Here is a 20843-nt window from a genome sequence, read left to right as displayed (position 1 = left end):
AGTGTGGTGCAACCCAATAGATAAACACTGTGAGCCAATATATAATTGTGTATTTTCTAGTAGAGCTTCCTAGATGGCCCTAGTGGTAAAAAAAAAAAACCCCATCTGCCAACACAAGAGACCTAAGAGACATAGGTTTAATCCCTGGGGTGGGAGAAGGGCATGGCAGCCTGCTCCAATATTCTTGCCTGGAGAATTCCATGGACAAATGAGCTTGGTAGGCTATAGTCCACTGGGTTGAAAAGAGTTGGACACAACTGAAGTGACTTAGCACATGTGCATTTTCTAGTAATCACATTTAAAAAAGTAAAGACCCAGTTGAAGTTAATTCAAATCATATATTTTATTTTATCCAATGTACATGAAATATCATTTCAACTTGGAATCAGTGTCAAAATTATGAATGAGATATTTAACACTCTTTTTTATATGTGTTCAAAATCCAGGGCAAGACCTCTCAGTTCAGTCTAGTTGAATTTCAAGTGGCAAGTGACTACTATATTGGACAATGCAGTCCTGTGGGCTTAGTTTTAAATGCAGTGGCTAATAGTGATGTGTAACAGGAGCACTGATACAGTATAAAATTAGGGCCTAGAAGTAGGTGTAGATTTCAGTTGGTCTCAAGAAATTAGATATTTTTTTTTGGCCTGGCAAGATCAGATTAGATTCTTGTTGCTCTTAATGTGTAATGTGGATGACAAAGGAGAAGGACTATCTGCTGTGCCAATACCAATTGTGCTATGGGTGCAATTGTTAATTCATAGTTTTATTTTTGCTGAAAATATTTTCTCTTATAATTGTGTATTTTTATCATGGTAAAATACATGTAACATATAATTTCCCATTGCAATTGCATTTAGTGGCATTAAATACATGTACATTGTTGTATCACCATCCATCTCCAGAACTATTCATCTTGCAAAACTGAAACTCTATTCCCATTAACAATTACTCCCCATTCTCCCCTCCCCCCAAGCCCTGGTAGACCACCATTCTATTTTCTGTCTCAATAAACTCAACTGTTCTAGGGATGTTTTATGTAAGTGGAGTCATATGATATTTGTTCTTCCATGACTGGTTTATTTCACTTCACACAGTATTCTCATAGTTCATCCATGTTGTAGCATGTGCCAGAATTTTCTTCCTTTTAGGCTAAATGATGTTCCATTTTGTAAATATATTATTTTGTTTATCCATTCATCTGTTGATGGACATTTAGGTTGCTATGGTTGTTGTGAATAATGCTGTTAGGAACTAGAAATGTGGGTACACAAATATCTTTTCAACTGTTTGAATAATATATCATAATATATGTTTAAATTATTTTGAGTATATACACAGAAGTAAATTGTTGGGTTACATGGTAACTGTTGAATTTTGCATTGTTTTACATTCTTCCTAGAAGGATTCTAACATCTCCACATCTTCCTTAACACTTGTTATTTTCTGTTTTGTTTGTTTTTTTGTTTTGATTTTTGATAGTAGCCATTCTGGTGCGTGTGAGGTGATTTCTCATTGTGGTTTTGATCTTCATTTCCCTGATAATTTGTGATGTTAAGCATCTTTTCATGTGCTTATTGGCCATTTGTATATTATTTAGAGAATGTTTATTCAAGTTCTTTATCCATTTTTAGTTGCTTTTTCTTTTTGTTATTCAGTTGTATTTCCTCTGTATTCTGGATATTAGATTCTTACCAGATATATGATATCTGGTACATATATCTGCTATGGTATATGATATCTGGTACACCAGATACATGCTATCTTCCGTGGTGTAGGTTCTCTTTTAACTTTCCTGACACTGTCATTTGTTGCACAAAACCCAAAGAGCCAAAACAATCTTGAAAAAGAACAAAGTTCAAGGCTTCACACTTACAGATTTCAAAATTTATTATAAAGATGCAGTAGACCAGTTGTGTGGTACTGGCATAGGAATAGACACATAGACCATGGAATAAAATTAAGAGTCCAGAAATAAACCTAGTTTACATTTGTAGTTAATTGAATTTTGATAAGGGGTCAAGATCATTCAACAGAGGAAGAATTGTTTCATAACAAATAGTTTCAGGATACTGGATATCCATAGATAAAGAAATGAAGTTGGATTCCATCACACCATATTAAAAAATTAACTCAAAATGGAGCAATGGCCTTAAAATAAAAACTAAAGCTATATAACTCTTAGAAGAAAATGTAGCGGTATGTCTTCATGATGGCAATGGATTCTTAGGTAAAACACCAAAAGCGTGAGTAATAAACTAGTTCATGATTGTGTGAAGGAATATTTTTTTACCCACTTGGCAATTTTGTAAACTTTCATTTGACTAAAATAGAAATCTACAACCAAGTGCATATACAAAGAGCCATGTTCCAATAAGTGGACAGTGAAGGAAGGACATCAGGCTACACATAGTAGCTCTTTAAGCCATCACTCCTGATACTGAGCACTTTCTTCTCCTTGCTGGCAGAGTTTCTGCCTTCCAGTTGTCTTCATCTTTTGGTGTTAATTTCCCTGCAAGGTTATCATACTGCATTGGTCATTCAGGATCAAACTTGGTAACTGATCCTTTGACCAAGACAATGGTACTATCTCTTATTAACATGATGTGCCTTTTTATTTCTCTTACCCACATGGAAAAGCCATAAAGCTGAAGATGCCCCAAACATAGGGCATTGTCAGGCTCTTGTAAATCTGAAAAGTGTAACTAAGTGCATTTTCTTTGGCTGTTTGGATTCCTAGCCATCATGTATGTCCCCAATGAAATAGTTTTAGACAGACATCAGTGAATCTTATTTCTGTGCCTAAGCTGTAGGCTAAATTGGCTCTCAGATGGCAGAAAGTGAAGAGGAACTAAAAAGCCTCTTGATGAAAGTGAAGGAGGAGAGTGAAAAAGTTGGCTTAAAGCTCAACATTCAGAAAACTAAGATCATGGCATCTGGTCCCATCACTTCATGGGAAATAGATGGGGAAACAGTGGAAACAGTGGCTGTTATTTTGGGGGGCTCCAGAATCACTGCAGATGGTGATTGCAGCCATGAAATTAAAAAACACTTACTCCTTGGAAGGAAAGATATGACCAACCTAGATAGCATATTAAAAAGCTGAGACATTACTTTGCCAACAAAGGTCAATTTAGTTAAGGCTGTGGTTTTTCCAGTAGTCATGTATGGATGTGAGAGTTGGATGGTGTAGAAAGCTGAGCGCCGAAGAATGCTTTTGAACTGGGGTGTTGGAGAAGACTCTTGAGAGTCCCTTGGTCTGCAAGGAGACGCAACCAGTCCATCCTAAAGGAGATCAGTCCTGAATATTCATTGGAAGGACTGATGCTGAAGCTGAAACTCCAATTCTTTGGCCACCTCACATGGAGAGTTAATTCATTGGAAAAGGATTGGGGGCAGGAGGAGAAGGGGACGACAGAGGATGAGATGGCTGGATGGCATCACAGACTCGATGGACATGAGTTTGAGTGGACTCTGGGAGTTGGTGATGGACAGGGAGGCCTGGTGTGCTGTGATTCATGGGGTTGCAAAGAGTTGGACATGACCGAGCGACTGAACTGAACTGAACAAAACTCTTAAAGAATAATTTATTCTATCCTTTCCATTCCAAGAAATGTCCCAACTTTTCTCCACTTGTTTCATTGTTGCTGTTGTTACAGGTCTTGTGGTGGGTGTCTAAGGAACCCCACCCCCCTGACCCCCACCATGTATATGGGATGGGGGCTCCATACCTGAGTGCAGATGAGTCACCTGGTTTAGTGCCCGCACTAGTGTTGCCAGGGTGGGTGTCTCCACAACACTAAGAAACAAGATTACTCAAAAAGGATTCTACTTCTTTGGATAAAGGTGAGCCGGGGGATGTTTAACTCCTTCTTTATGATCAGGCAGCTATTTCTCACTAACAAATCTTTCATTTTTTATGTTCCACTAAGAAGGTACATGAAATGAATCGTTTATTAAATTAAAATTCTAAAAAGTACACTCTCTTACCTAGAGAATGTATGCTTTATTGAAAATTGTTAATTTCTTATAGATATCCTTTTTTATATTGTAATATCAGTAAAAATCCTTCAGTTCAGTTCAGTTGCTGAGTCGTGTCTGACTCTTTGCGACCCCATGAACCACAGCACACCAGGCCTCCCTGTCCATTACCAACTCCCGGAGTCCACCCAAACCCATGTCCATTGAGTCGGTGATGCCATCCAGCCATCTCATCCTCTGTCGTCCCCTTCTCCTCCCACCCTCAATTTTTCCCAGCATCAGGGTCTTTTCCAATGAGTCAGCTCTTTGCATCAGGTGGCCAAAGTATTGGAGTTTCAGCTTCAACATCAGTCCTTCCAATGAACACCCAGGACTTATCTCCTTTAGGATGGACTGGTTGGATCTTCTAGCAGTCCAAGGGACTCCCAAGAGTCTTCAACACCACAGTTCAAAAGCATCAATTCTTCGGCACTCAGCTTTCTTTATAGTCCAACTCTCACATCCATACATGACTACTGGAAAAACCATAGCCTTGACTAGACAGACCTTTGTTGGCAAAGTAATGTCTCTGCTTTTTAATATGCTGTCTAGGTTGGTCATAACTTTTCTTCCAAGGATCAAGTGTCTTTTAATTTCATGGCTGCAGTCAGCATCTGCAGTGATTTTGGAGCCCCCCAAAGTAAAGTCAGCCACTGTTTCCACTGTTTCCCCATCTATTTCCCATGAAGTGATGAGACCAGCTGCCATGATCTTAGTTTTCTGAATGTTGAGCTTTAAGCCAACTTTTTCACTCTCCTCTTTAACTTTCATCAAGAGGCTCTTTAGTTCTTCACTTTCTGCCATAAGGGTGGTGTCATCTGCCTATCTGAGGTTATTGATATTTCTCCCGGCAATCTTGATTCCAGCCTGTGCTTCATCCAGTCCAGCGTTTCTCATGATGTACTCTGCATATAAGTTAAATAAGCAGGGTGACAATATACAGCCTTGTCGTATTCCTTTTCCTATTTGGAACCAGTTACTTTTACTTAAATGACCCATTTACTTTTTATTACTAGTAGTTTTAAACATAAGCTCTTAGGTACCAACTTTAAATATGAAATTTGCCTAAGGTTAATAAAGTTTAAAATGGTAATAAAGACATATCTACTCAAGGAGAAAGCATTTTGGAAAACCAAGGTAAAAATTGATCTGAGACAGCCTGTGTAAACTTCAAGAAATGCAAGTGCCCTTGATCTCAGATTATTCATGGGACATTTTTGGCAGGATAGTACACTAAATTGTCTGGCTTTTCCAAAAACTGACAGCTGAATTCTTGTAATCTATGATTTTTCTCTCCATTCAACTATATGTTCTTTTGAAGCAGGCTTAATTCAGGGCATAATGTAGATAAAGATGGTGGTTTTACATGAGATGTTTCTTTTTTTAAAAAATTTTATTCATGTGAATCTAACATGTCTTCCAAAGGATCCATGAATGGGCACCTCTTGTGACTCAGGAAATCAAAGTCTATTTTCCCTACAGTCCTGGACCCTGTAGGCTGAGGACAAGCCTCTGATAATTCTGCACCCAGTCACAGTGTGGAGGAGGTTTCCCCACATGTCCAGTGATTCTCTAGACACCAGGTGGATGTCCTACCATTTGACTCACTTCTGACACTATCACCTATAGAGAGCATCAGACTCCACAGGATAACCTACAAGACTGACCTCTGCTTCAGATGCCAATTGCAAGTCTAGGTTGTTACCTGTGCATCTGACTAACTGGTTATAAATTAGAGGTTCTCTGTTTTGGGTTTGTTTAATCTGCTGGAGTGACTCCTAGAACTCAGAAAAATGTTTTACTGACTAGGTTACTGGTTTATGATAAAGGGAACAGCCAGATGAAAGAGCTGTATGGGGAAAGGGCATGAAGGTTTCATTCCCTCTCCGGTTCACAATTCTCCCCATGGCTCCATGTGTTAACCTACCTGGAAGCTCTCCTAATGCTGTCCTTTTGAGTTTTTGCAGAGCCCTCATTACAGAGGTATGATTGATTAAATAGTTGGCCATTGGCGATTGATTCAACCTACAGGCTTCCCCCACCCCTTCCCTTCTCCTTCCTAGAGGTGTGAGATGGGGCTTAAATTTCCAGTCCTCTGTTCTTGGTTGTTTAGTTATCCTGGCAACCAAACTCTAGTCTTAGATCCTTTCCAAAAGTCACCTTATTAGCATCAACCCAGTTGATGGAAAGGGGCTTTTTATGAATAATAAAACACTCATTACATATTTATGGTTCTGAAGTGTTTTTAGGAACTAAGGACAAGAGGACAAATACTGTAATAAAAGATGCCCTCACTGCTTTTACCTCTCAGGAAAGAGTTTGGGAAGCTGTGAGCTAAGAACCATGGATAAAGACCAAATATGTGTTTCTTATGACCCCAAAATTTTGAACCTCTAACTTGACTGTCAGTATTTAAAATGTCCCTTTTTAAAGTTTTATTATAAAACACACATGTTTATATTTTATGACACTTTGCAATGGAAAGGATACCCTCTTTTCTTGATTCTTTCCTTCATTTCCTGTTTATGTATAAGCTTTTTAGAAGTATAAGAGACTGTAGAGACAGTTTAGCCTAAACAAGTTCAAGAAAAGCTGAAGGTTGCCTGTAAAGTCATGCCAGATAGCCTTCCTATTTGGGGACTAGGCTGGGGTGAACAGATCTGTGCATCAAGAGAACCCAGTCCAGCCGCCTCTGCAGCCAATATGATTCTTCTGTATATCAGTGGTCAACAAGAGACCAATAGACATTTGGTGAAACCAACCATGTGAAAGAGAAGGATCATAATGAAGAAACGAAACCAAAAGTATCTCAGTTCAGTTCAGTCTCTCACTCAGTCACGACTCCATGAACTGCAGCACACCAGGCCAACCGCCTGGTTGTCCACCACCAACTCCCAGAGTCCACCCAAACCCATGTCCATTGAGTCAGGGATGCCATCCAATCATCTCATCCTCTGTCGTCCCCTTCTCCTCCTGCCTTCAATCTTTCCCAGCATCAGGGTCTTTTCCAATGAGTCAACTCTTCGCATGAGGTGGCCAAAGTATTGGAGTTTCAGCTTCAACATCAGTCCTTCCAATGAACACCCAGGACTGATCTCCTTCAGGATGGACTGGTTGGATCTCCTTGCAGCCTAAGGGACTCTCAAGAGTCTTTTCCAACACCATAGTTTCAAAAGCATCAATTGTTCAGCACTCAGCTTTCTTTATGGAGAAGGCAATGGCAATCTATTCCAGTACTCTTGCCTGGAGAATTCCATGGTCAGGGGAGCCTGGTAGGCTGCAGTCCACGGGGTCACAAAGAGTCAGACACAACTGAACGACTTCACTTTCACTTTTCAGTTTCATGCATTGGAGAAGGAAATGGCAACCCACTCCAGTGTTCTTGCCTGGAGAATCCCAGGGACGGTGGAGCCTGGTGGTCTGCTGTCTATGGGGTCGCATGGAGTCAGACACAACTGAAGCAACTTAGCAGCAGCAGCTTTTTTTATAGTCCAACTCTCACATCCATACATGACCACTGGAAAAACCATAGCCTTGACTAGATGGACCTTTGTTGACAAAGTAATGTCTGCTTTTTAATATGTTGTCTAGGTTGGTCATAACTTTCCTTCCAAGGAGTAAGCATCTTTTAATTTCATGGCTGCAATCTCAGATAAGAACAATAGTAACAAATCTCAATTAGTATTCTTACTGAAATTCTGCCTGGTATCACCTTTTCTGACAACAAAATGCTTCTCTGAGAAAGAAAAAAATCAGAGTACAAGAAGGTTTATCTACAATATAAAGGAAAAGATTTTAGAGAAATCAAGAACAGGTACACTTGGTTCATCATCTAACAGAAGCTTCAGAAAGAGAAAAAAAATGCAAGGATTAAGATGATGTAATTTTAAAAAGCAAATGAAAAATTTCCCAAGTTGCAGAAAGGGTTAAGTTTTTAACCAGCTACATGCTGCACACCAGCCCCCTGCACCGCCCCCCCCCCACCCCAGGAAAAAGTCACCACAGTTACAAAGCAGTTGTAGATATATCCTGAAATGTCATAACTCCCAGAATAAAGAGAATACCCTAACTCTGCCAAGAGAAGGGGAAAACACCTTTCCTGCAAAGGAAAGAGTATTATACTGGCTTTGAATTTTGTGCCAGCAACCCTGGATGATAAAGTTAAATGATTTTTAATGTCTGAAAAGAAAAAAGAATTTGAACTTAATCAATCAAGTGAAAGGGTGTGAGTTCAGAAATTTTAATGTCATCTAAAAGAAATTATCAGTAATGTTTATACCAAAGTATAAAATAAATCCTAAGATGATAAGTTGAAATACAAAATTATATTATTAATACTTAGGCAAGAAACAAACAGGAAGCTGGGAAAGTAAGACCCCAGTGTTTCTGACACAGAAAATTATGCAATCAGCAGTTTGGTGAAAATGACCTTTCTCTCAGTGGGTCCAATTGTGTCTACTTCCTCAGTAAAAAATCTTTACAATGTCCTTTTAATGCTGTTTATTAATAGCATTTAGAAACAACCTAAAGAAGAACCACAGAAGACAATATACATTTTGGAACAAATTGTAAATATTATAACTGGAAAATTTAAATACTGATATGTGCTTTAAAAATAGAGCATAAGTGATACAATTAGGCAATGGAGGAAGATAATAGTGCTAATTTTACATACACAGAGAGAGAGAGAGAGAGAGAGAGAGAGAGAGAGAGAGAGAGAGATGGTCCGAAATCAGTAATTCAGGACATTAAGATCTATTATTGAAGCAATGAATGCATTATTTAAAATTTAAAAGTGAACACCAGGAAACAATTGAGCTTCCATTCTTAGAGACCAGAGCTGCTGAAGGAAGGGGTCTAGGAGTAGATAAAAGAGTATTTTATAATCTTTTTATTTTTTTTTAACCAAGTACATGCATTATATCATTTTTCATTTGTTTGTTTTTAAAGTTTTTAAGCTGAGATAACAGGAGCAGTTGGGATTTGCCTGGTCAGGTTTAATCGGGGCTTCCTCTGCCGTCACCTGCCCTTCCTTCTCTCCTTGAAGAATAACTGGCTGTGTGTGCATCCTGAATCCCAGTGGCTCCTGTTTTCTTTCAGATTTGTCCCATCGGATACCCAGCAGCAGACCCATACAGATATTCTTCCGCACTTGTCTAACCCTTACCTTAGCCTTTGCCAATTATCCCTCTCCTTTCCTTAATCCCTGAATTTCCTTAGGTAGAATCTGTATTTCTTTTCTTTCCAACCACCTCATTAATTCCCATCACTCTCATGCCCACTGCAGAGTGACTTTCACTCCCCTATGCCTCTTAACGGAAACTTTGCTGGTCTTCATTTCCTTCTGTGTGGCTGAACCACACTGAGTCCTTGTTGTCAGCTCCATCTTAGTTCTCAGTCCTACCCCTTTCCTTCTCTTTATAACTGAGAGTGAAAGTGTGAGCTGCTCAGTTGTGTCCGACTCTGTTAACCCATGGACTGTAGCCTACCAGGCTCCTCTGTCCATGGGATTCTCCAGGCAAGAGTACTGCAGTGGGTAGCCATTCCCTTCTCCAGGTGATCTTCCTGACCCTTCTGCCTAACTCACAAGGAATACTTACAAGTTGAATATGTTTCCTATCAACTTTTACCCTAGCCTTCACCTGACATGAAAAGTGGAATGAATGCCTTTGCTGGCACAGATGGTCATGAGACACCCACCCCCCCACAGACACACCAACCAGCCTCCAGGAAGAAAAACCATTGATTCCCAATGCATGAAAACATGCTTCTCACTTGGTCGTCAGATTCTATATTTCACATTGGCCCCTTTAAACTCCCCCGTAGCCCTTTCAACAGGGTGGAGTGCAGCTATGAATGCTTCTGGATTGCTGTCTGCCTCATCCACCCCATATGTAATTTACCTTCAATAAGCTTCATAATTGTACTTTATGGAGTTGCCTGCTTCATTTCTTAATCTCAAAGTTCCTTCTCAGTTTGAGGAATATTATTCAATATCCACATCTTTTGGCTTTTTGGCCTTGAGGCATGTAGGATCTTAACTTCCTGACCAGGGATCAAACCTGCACCCCCTGCATTCATAACCACTGAACCACCAAGGAACTCCCACTGTAATAAACTTAAAAGAATGAAATCATTCAGAATAACCTGTATAACTATCTTATAGCAGTATGGTGTTAACATCTTTGTAACCACTGCCCAACGAAAATATGTAACATCTCTAGCGCTCAGCAGGCTGCTTAGCAGATCTCAACTGTCAGATTCAACCGTGCTGTTGCATGTATTATTCTTTGTTCTTTTCATAGCTTTTTCTTATTGTATGGATAAATTAATTCAGTATATTGCTTTCTATAGTATGAATATTTCATTCTTTGCTTATCATTTCTACTGTGAAGATGTGTGTTGTTTCCATCATCTGGCTGTTACAAATAAAGCTGAGCCTATTAACTTTAGGATATTCACTGAATCAGTTTCAGAATCAGTAGACATCATCATCATATACAGTAGAGTGTTATCCTATGCAGTCTTTTTTAAAATTATAGCATTATTGAGATATAATTCATCCAACTGAAGTATGCAACTTAGTAGTTTTTAGTACATTCACAGGGTTGTCCAATCATTGCTACAGTCAGTTTTAGAACATTTCATCACTCAAAAGGAAACTCTGTCCAGTCTCTTCCCAGTTTTCCCCAACATCCACCTCACTCCATCCCTAGGCAATTACAAATATCCTTTCTGTGTCTATAGATCTGCAATTCTGCATATTTCATATAAATAGACAATATGTGTGGTCTTTTGTTATTGGCTTCTTTCATTTAACATCATGTTTTCAAGGTTCATCCTTGCTAGAGCACCTATCAATACTTCATATCATTTTATTGCTAAATAATACTTCATTGTATGGATATACCATATTTTTACTTATGCTTTCATTAGATGGTGAACATTTGGATTTTTTTCCTGCTTTTTGACTACTACAAGTAAGGTTGCTAAGAACATTCACATACAATTATTTGTGTGGCTGTGTTTTCATTTCTCATGGGTGTAGGATTAGGGAAATCACTGGGTCTTACGGTAATTCTGTTTACTTTTTTAAGGAAGTGATGGATTGCTTTCCAAAGCAGCTATACTACTTTACATTCAGATCAGCAAAGCACAGTGGTTCCAGTTTCCCTACATCATTGTCAACATTTGCTATTTTCTGTGGCTTTTTTTTTTTAATTTTTAATTTTGTTGAAGTCTTCCAAGTGTCTGTGAAGTGCTCTACCTTGTGGTTTTGATTTGCATTTCCCATCACTTTATGGCAAATAGAAGGGGGAAATGTGGAAGCAGTGACAGATTTTATTTTCTTGGGCTCCAAAATCACTGTGGATTTGACTGAACACATGAAATTAAAAGAAACTTAGTCCTTGGAAGGTAAGCTATGGCAAACCTAGATAGTGTATTAAAAAGCAGAGACAATCACTTTACCATCAAAGGTCCATATAGTCAAAGCCATGGTTTTTCCAGTAGTCATGAACAGATGTGAGGGTTGGATCGTAAAGAAGGCTGAGTGCTGAAGAATTGATGCTTTCAAACTGTGGTTCTGGAGAAGATTTTTGAGAGTCCTTTGGACAGCAAGGAGATCAAATCAGTCATTCCTAAAGGAAATCAACTCTGAATATTCATTGGAAGGACTGATGCTGAAGCTGAAGCTTCAATACTTTAAGCCACCTGATGCAAAGAGTCAGAGCCAACTCATTGGAAAAGACCCTGATACCGGGAAAAATTGAAGGCAGAGGAAGAGAAGAGGATAAGAGAGGGTGAGATGTTTAGGTAGCATCACTGACTCAGTGGACATGCATTTGAGCAAACTCAGGGAGATAGTGAAGGACAAGGAATCCAAGCATGCTGCAGTCCATGGGGTCACAAAGAGTCAGACATGACTTGCAACTGAACAACAACAACAGTGACTAGTAATAGTAATGTTGAGTGTCTTTTCTTGTGTTCATTGTCCACTAGAATAGCTTCTTTAGAGAAATGTTGGTTCAAATGCTTTGTCCATTTTAATTTTTTGTGAGTTTGTTGTTGTTGCTATTGAATGCCAGGTAATTATTATATACTGTGGAATTAATCACTTGTCAGATATATGATTTGTAGAAATTTTATCCCTGTTTTCTGGGTCGCCTTATACTTTCTTAATAGTGTTCTTTAAATACAGACTTTTTGATTTTGATGAAATCAAATTTACCTATTTTTTTAAAAATCTTGTTCATGTTTTTGGAATCACCACTAAGAAATCAATGCCAAATCAAAGATCATAAACTTATGCCTGTATTTTCTTTTAGGATATTTTTAGTTTGGGGGCTTACCTTTAGGTCTTTGGTCCATTTTGATTTAATTTTTATATATGTTATAAGGGAGGCTTCTTTCTTTTGCATATGAATATCAGTTGTTTCAGCACCATTTGTTGAAAAGATATTCTTTCTTGAATTTTCTTGATAACCTTGTCAAAAATAATTTGACTATAAAAGTCAGAATTTATTTCTTGACTCTGAAGTTTTTCATTCATCTGTTTGCTATCCTCTGCAATATCACACTGTCTTGATTATTGTAGCTTTGTAATAGGTTTGATATCAAACAGTGTGTGTCCTCCAACCTTTTCTTTTTTATTCTTCAGTTACCAATGGTTCAGTATTCTGGGTCTCTTGAATTTTCCTGTGGATATTGGGATCAGCTTGTCAATTTATGTAGTCAGTTGGAATTTTCTGAAGGATTGCACTGAATTTGTAGATGATTTAAGGGACTATTGTTGTTTTAACAACATTAAGTCTTCTGATACATAAACATGTGTATCTTTCCAATAATGTAGATCTTCAGTTTCCTTCATCAGTATTTTATAATTTTCAAAGGTGTACATTTCTTACTTCTTTGTTAAAAGTATTCCCAGGCATCTTATTCTTGTTGATGATATTGTAAATGGAATTGGTTTCTTAACTTTAAATTGTTTATTTCAAGTATGTAGAAATAGTTTATTTTTAAACAGGTGTTGTATTCTAAAAACTTGTTGATCTAATTTATTAGTTCTAATAGTTTTAAGTGGATTCCCTAGGATTTTCTATCTATTAATACAAAGAATACACAGAAGAACTGTACAAAAAAGATCTTCACGACGCAGATAATCACAATGGTGTGATCACTGACCTAGAGCCAGACATCCTGGAATGTGAAGTCAAGTGGGCCTTAGAAAGCATCACTATGAACAAAGCTAGTGGATGTGATGGAATTCCAGTTGAGCGATTTCAAATCCTGAAGGATGATGCTGTGAAAGTGCTACACTCAATACACCAGCAAATTTGGAAAACTCAGCAGTTGCCACAGGACTGGAAAAGGTCCGTTTTCATTCTAATCTCTAAGAAAGGCAATCCCAAAGAATGCTCAAACTACCGCACAATTGCACTCATCTCACATGCTAGTAAAGTAATGCTCAAAATTCTCCAAGCCAGGCTTCAGTAATACATGAACCGAGAACTTCCAGATGTTCAAGCTGGTTTTAGAAAAGGCAGAGGAACCAGCGATCAAATTGCCAACATCTGCTGGATCATCGAAAAAACAAGAGATTTCCAGAAAAACATCTATTTCTGCTTTATTGACTATGCCAAAGCCTTTGACTCTGTGGATCACAATAAACTGTGGAGGATTCTGAAAGAGATGGGCATACCAGACCACCTGACCTGCCTCTTGAGAAACCTCTATGCAGGTCAGGAAGCAACAGTTATAACTGGACATGGAACAGCAGACTGGTTCCAAATAGGAAAAGGGGTCCGTCAAGGCTGTATATTGTCACCCTGCTTTATTTAACTTATATGCAGAGTACATCATGAGAAACACTGGAAGAAGCACAAGCTGGAATCAAGATTGCCGGGAGAAATATCAATAACCTCAGATATGCAGATGATACCACCCTTATGGCAGAAAGTGAAGAGAAACTAAAAAGCCTCTTGATGAAAGTGAAAGAGGAGAGTGAAAAAGTTGGCTTAAAGCTCAACATTCAGAAAACTAAGATCATGGCATCTGGTCCTATCACCTCATGGGAAATAAGGGGAAGACAGTGGAAACAGTGTCAGACTTTATTTTTTTGGGCTCCAAAATCACTGCAGATGGTGATTGCAGCCATGAAATTAAAAGACATTTACTCCTTGGAAGGAAAGTTACGAGCAACCTAGACAGCATATTAAAAAGCAGAGACATTACTTTGCCAACAAAGGTCCGTCTAGTCAAGGCTATGGTTTTTCCAGTGGTCATGTATGGATGTGCAAGTTGGACTGTGAAGAAATCTGAATGCCAAAAAATTGATGTTTTTGAACTGTGGTGTTGGAGAAGACTCTTGAGAGTCCCTTGGACTGCAAGGAGATCCAACTAGTCCATCCTAGAGGAGATAAGTCCTGGGTGTTCATTGGAAGGACTGATGCTGAAGCTGAAACTTCAATACTTTGGCCACCTCATGCGAAGAGCTGACTCATTGGAAAAGACGCTGATGCTGGGAGGGATTGGGGGCAGGAGGAGAAGGGGGCTACAGAGGATGAGATGGCTGGATGGCATCACCGACTCGATGGGCATGCATTTGAGTAAACTCTGGGAGTTGGTGATGGACAGGGAGGCCTGGCGTGCTGCGATTCATGGGGTCGCAAAGAGTCAGACACGACTGAGCGACTAAATTGAACTGAATACAAAGTCATGCCACCTGCAGTAGAGAGAGTTTTGCTTCATTCCTTCCCGGTCTGAATGCCTTTTATTTCATTTTCTTACCTAATTATCATGGCTAAAACCTCTAGTAACATGTTGAGTAGAAACTATAAAAGTGAATGCTCTTTTTCCTGATCTTAGTGAGAAGTCATTCAGTCTTTTACCATGAAGTATTGTGTTAGTTTGGTATTGTTCATTTTATGCCCATTATTTAGTTGAGGAAGTTCACTTTTATTGCTGGTTTAAGGTAAAGAATCTGCTTGCAATGGATGAGACCCAGATTCTATCCCTGGGTTGGGAAGATCCCCTGGAGAAGGAAATGGCAATCCACTCCAGTGTTCTTGCCTGGAGAATTCCATGGACAGAGACTGCAGTCCATGGGGTTACAGAGTCAGATATGATTCAGTGACTACACTTTTCCTTTAAGTGTTTTTATTTTAACATAATTGAGTGCTGAATGTTGTCAGTTTTTTGTATCTACTGAGGTATCGTGGATTTTGTCTTTCATTGATATATTCTGTTATGTTATATATACATACATATTACACACATACACACACATGTATATGTTTATGTATATATGTGTATGTACTCAGATGCTCAGTCATGTCAGACTCTTTGCAACCCTATGGACTATAGCCCACCAGGCTCCTCTGTCCATAAGATTCTCCCAGCAGGAATACTGAAGTTGGGTGCCATTTCCTCCTCCAGGGTATCTTCCCAACCCAGGAATCGAACCCGAGTTTCCTGAGTCTCTTGCATTGGCAGGCAGATTCTTTACCACTAGTGCCACCTGGAAGCCCGTGTGTGTGTATGTGTGTGTATAAAATTAATTTTATATTGCTGGCATAATTTCTACTTGGTTATATGCTTATATGTCTTTTCTGTATATTGATAGATTCAACTTGCTACTATTTTGTTCATTTTTATATTTATATTCATAAGAGACAGTGGTCTCTGTTTTTCTTGTGACATCTTTTTCTAGTGTTGGTATTAGGGTAATATTGGATTCTTAAAGATTAAGAAGTATTCTCTCCCATTAACTTCTTTGGAAGATTTTGTAATGAATTGGTATTAATTTTTTTGCTGGAATTCACCAGTGAAGCTGTCTGGACCTGGGCATTTTCTTTGTAAATAACATTTTGATTATTATCCCATTATGTTTTTATTCAGACTTTTCATTTCTTCTTGAGTCAGCTTGAGTAGTTTGCATCTGTTTCATCGCAGTTATCTAACATGTCAGCTTGGAGTTGGTCATGCCCTTATAACCTTTATTTCTGTAAGATCTGTAGTGTTTTTTCTTTCATTCATGATTTTAATAATTTGAGTCTTTTTTTCCTTCAACCTAATAGAAAAATTATTATTGTTTGTATTTTCAAAGAACCAAATTTTGGTTCTATTAATTGTTTTCTATTAGTTCTCTATTCTTTATTAATTTCTACTCTAGTCTTTCTTTTTTCTTTCTCTGGGTTCACTTTGTTCTTTTCTTAAAAAGTTGTAACCATTTAAAAACTTGAAGTACAGTTAATTTACAATGCTGTGTTAGTTTCAGGTATATAGCAAAGAGATTCTGTTGTGTGTGTACATACATATGTATTTGATAGGTTAAGGGTTCCAAAGTGCATACAAGAACAGCTGACTATTTAACTGAGCATATTCACAGGCCAATGTACATAGCGAACTCAGAAAGAAATCATGAGATGAGATGTCACTGTCCTGGGAATTGACCTGATCTGTCTGCTAGTAGACATTTGCTGCACACACCCATTTTCTTCCATGGCTAATTATATCTAATTTTTACTGGTCTCTGAAAATGATTTTGAGGAATGCCTTTTATTATTGTCCCTCAGTTACTACAAAAAAAGTGAAAGTGAAAAGTGAATGTCAGCAAATGTTGCCTAGAGAAAATGGGTTCCATGTTTCCCATTACCATATTGCTTGTCTACTTCACTTTAAAAATGTTGGATATTGCTTGATTCTCTATTTTTTGGATGTTTTTATGTCATTTCTTACCAAAAAAGGGGTAGTATGAAAGATATTTAATAATCTATATGTCAGGAAAGAGATGGTATTTGTATTGAAGGGAAACCCCATTCTACTCCATTTTAATGACCATTAATAGTGGTTTATACTATTACCTTAGTAATGCTTATCATTCTTAAAAATAAAGCATCCATAGTCATTTTAATTGTGATTAATGAAAGGACCCCTCCTAGCTTCTTAGTTAACTGTCAATACTCGGTGCTTAATGAGAGTTCACACTCAGGCCCCCTGTGACTCCAGCAGCCTGTGGGACAGAGAGAGACACGTCAGTTTGCATCCCTGTCTCACTTCACTTAGAAAAGACCCTGGTGCTGGGAAAGATTGAGGGCAGGAAGAGAAGAGGGTGATAAAGGATGAGATGGTTGGATGACATCACTGACTCAACGGACATGAGTTTGAGCAAGCTCTGGGAGGTGAAGGACAAGGAAGCCTGGCATGCTGTAGTCCATGGGGTCACAAAGAGTTGGACACAACTGAGCAACAGCTCACCTCACTGGCTGTGTGAAATCAGGGACATTACATTCCCCTGTTCCTTTTGTGTTTTCAGGTTCATTTTGCAGGGGATAATGACACCAGTTCTGCAGGGTGGTGAGGATTTCATGAGTTAATATAAACTCATTGTCTAAATTGTCTAAATATTAGTTGCATTCTGCTCCCCTTTAGCTCCCTCTCTGTACTTATAAAAATTATGTATTATGACCGGTATATTGAGTGTTCATATAGAACTTTAGGTTAAACAGTAAAGATCTGCTGTGATTGTGTGTGTGTGTTGAGGATTGGCTAATTTCCAAGTCTGCATTACCTTTCCTGGGTTCTTCCTCCCTTGGACTGACTTTGCATCTTTTCCCTGGGTGCTGGGTGATGTGAGAGCAAAGCTGCTCAGAACCATGGTCCAATAAGGAGGAACAGACTGACTCCACTTAGCCACTCAGTAGATCAACAGCCCTGTTGAAAACTGAGGGTTAACTATAATTGGATTTAGAATTAGAGAATTTTAAAATGAAATTTGAATTATGTAGAAAAAGTGAAAGCAAATAATACCACTTATTTTTTTTTTTTTTTTTCCTTTAGGCTATCCACAGAGGGTAAAGCAGTCTTTTCCTAGGTTTTCTTTTACTAATTCTCTCAAACATCTGGTTCCTTTGGTAGGTGCTTCCTAGTTAATCGTTGGAGCCTGCAAGCAACATGCCGGAGCAGAGCAATGATTACCGGGTGGCCGTGTTCGGCGCAGGTGGTGTTGGCAAGAGCTCTCTCGTCTTGAGGTTTGTGAAAGGCACGTTTCGGGAGAGCTACATCCCCACCGTGGAAGACACGTACAGGCAGGTCATCAGCTGTGACAAGAGCATCTGCACCCTGCAGATCACGGACACCACGGGCAGTCACCAGTTCCCGGCCATGCAGCGGCTATCCATCTCCAAAGGGCACGCCTTCATCCTGGTCTACTCCATCACCAGCCGGCAGTCTCTGGAGGAGCTCAAGCCCATCTATGAACAGATCTGCGAGATCAAAGGGGACGTGGAGAGCATCCCCATCATGCTGGTGGGGAACAAGTGTGACGAGAGCCCGAACCGCGAAGTGGAGAGCAGCGAGGCCGAGGTGCTGGCCCGCAAGTGGAAGTGCGCCTTCATGGAGACCTCGGCCAAGCTCAACCTCAATGTGAAGGAGCTCTTCCAGGAGCTGCTCAACCTGGAGAAGCGCAGGACCGTGAGCCTCCAAATCGACGGGAAAAAGAGCAAGCAGCAGAAAAGGAAAGAGAAGCTCAAGGGAAAGTGCGTGGTGATGTGAACTGCCCTCCCGTGGGAGCAACGGTTGTGTTTCCCCTCTCCGCCCCTCCCCGTCCCACGTGACACCCCCCGTCGTCAGGGTAGCATGTCAGACGCCCACGTGTTAAATAGTGCATTTTGACTGAGACGTGCCCAACTGTCCTCAGAGGGCATTTCACACCACCACCGATAAGCACCCCCTCTCCAGAATCAGGGAATCTGACGGATGCTTAAAATGAAAACCAACACGCTCGGCATCGCAGGGAACCCAAAGGGACATCAGCCATTTCTGGAGGCATCCTTGGCCCTCAGGAGGCAGGAAGGCTCCTGTCTGCCGAAGGAGAGTGTGCTCTGCTGACAGCAGGAGGTACCATCTGGATACACGTGAGAGCACATTAACCCAGAGCTGCAGCCACCACCCCCCAGACCAGGCGTCCCCTCTGCTCCGAAGCCTGTGACATCCCTGGGGGATGGGACGGGCAGGAGGAGGCGAGAAGACCAGGCCAAAGTTGTTCCCTTCTATGGTTCTTTAACTGAATTCAAAATAATACAGCTGACCTGTGAGCCTTGCCACTCTGAGGGGATGTCCTCACTAACCTAGTTATTAGCAGGTATCATTTCAACCTTTTAGAGTATTTCTTTTCACATACAATGGTGAATTCACTAAGAATGTGCCACTGTCAGAAATTCTTCAATTTCCATTTGAAACGTTTGTGTGAGGATATTGTGACAACTGAAACATCACAATAATACTTTTGTGTGTGATATTTTGAGAGTTTTAGAAATGAGAAGTTTCCTTCCTTTGACCCATGAGGGGTATAACTCTTCCAGCCCTTAGATTTTAAATAAAACCAATCAAAGTAGCTATTTTTTAGACATTTTTTGTCCTCCAACATGATCTTTTTTTCAATAACTTGCTCTATCTCCAACTGAGTAACAGACAATAAAGGCCCTCTGAAGACCAGAAGCACATTCATTTTCTAACAGACAGGGACACGTTTGTGCCATACTTTGCACCTTATTGAAACACTTTGAGACAGAAGTTGTTCACCGTGTTTTTGATGATTATCTCTAACAAGTATATTCCTGGAAAATGAGTTCAAGTAATCGATTATGGTGCATGTTCCTTTAGAAATTGTCTTCTAAGAGCTGGCCAATGCTGGGTTCACTCGAAACAATCTCATCTGCATCCTTACACCACTGCTGGTTGCTGCATGCTGGCTGGAGACAGGTCGGGCAGGCCTCTGTCACTGGCAGGGCACAGCCTACTCAGCTAATTCTTCTGCTGGCATCTTCAAGCATTCTTCAAGGCTGCTTTGGAGCTGCTTCCTGGAAATTCCCACTGACAGAGCCTGTAAGTGTTCCTCTTGGTTCCAGTCTGCATCCCACTCTGGCTTCCTCTGCAATGTTCCCTTGCAGAACACCTTCCTGTCGCCTGCCTGGCAGGCAGAGTGAGTGCTGCCCTCAGGCTTGTGCAGGGATGCTTCCAGTCTGCTGGGCAGCGGTGTTAGCTGGTACTGAGTGGTCAAATTCAGGACCTTTATGGATGCCACTCTCTCCTGCACTTTCTGTTTTTCCTGCCCCTCCTGCTGTGGCCACTTCTGGGCAGCTCTGTGCTCTCAACAGATCCTAAATTCCCCCTTTTGGTTTAATTTTTTTGCCTTCCTCTCATCCCCTCTGCTCTGCTAATAACTCATCTTTGTGATGTATTTAGTTTGTAGGAGGCACTTTGCAAGCCATTGGCTCCATGGTCTGCCCACCACTCTGGCCTCCTAGAATACAACTTGGGCAGGGAGGGTAGAGATGGCTGGCCTGGCTGCCAGTGGGGATCAGGGAAACCCAGAACTCCTGGTCCAGAACCAAGTCCCTCTCCAAGTCCTAACAGCCATACCTTCTGCTGGGCTCCTGTTCCACGTGACTGTTTCACAACCTTCACAGTGAGATCTCATTGTTGAATTTTCTAGAACATTTGCTTTTCAACTTGTCCGCCTCCCCCCCCCCCCTTTTTTTTTTTTCTATTTCCATTCTCAGAGAGATGCCATCCATTTGTAATTTAGATTTGGGTTAAGTGGGAAAAAAAAATGGGACTTCATGGCCAGAATGAACTATAGAGATCTTAGGTGGGTTCAGCTAATGGTCAAATGTGATGTCTGCCATGAGCTGTCCTGTCTACAAGGCTCCCAGTTTGCAGGCTTCCCATGACTGCCACATTGCTCCTGATCCAAGTTAGAAATTCATTTAGCCCTCTCAAGGCAATGTCTACATTTTTAAGTGTTTACAACTTTATCAATG

General features: G+C 40.0%; 1 protein-coding gene across 1 annotated transcript in view; it reads left to right on the top strand.

The window, feature by feature from the left end:
• Positions 1-20543, top strand: part of DIRAS2 (DIRAS family GTPase 2) — a 36088-nt gene extending 15545 nt beyond the window's left edge. Inside the window, exon 2 of the mRNA XM_061163575.1 lies at positions 17938-20543. Within this exon, the coding sequence (XP_061019558.1) occupies positions 17974-18573 (600 nt within the window). The 5' untranslated portion in view covers positions 17938-17973 and the 3' untranslated portion in view covers positions 18574-20543. The remainder of the gene's footprint in view (positions 1-17937) is intronic.
• The last annotated feature ends 300 nt before the right edge of the window (positions 20544-20843 follow it).

The sequence above is a fragment of the Dama dama genome, chromosome 16, assembly GCF_033118175.1.
Source record: "Dama dama isolate Ldn47 chromosome 16, ASM3311817v1, whole genome shotgun sequence".
In the NCBI taxonomy this organism is placed as follows: Eukaryota; Metazoa; Chordata; class Mammalia; order Artiodactyla; family Cervidae; genus Dama; species Dama dama.
This window is presented reverse-complemented; position numbering and strand designations above follow the sequence as displayed.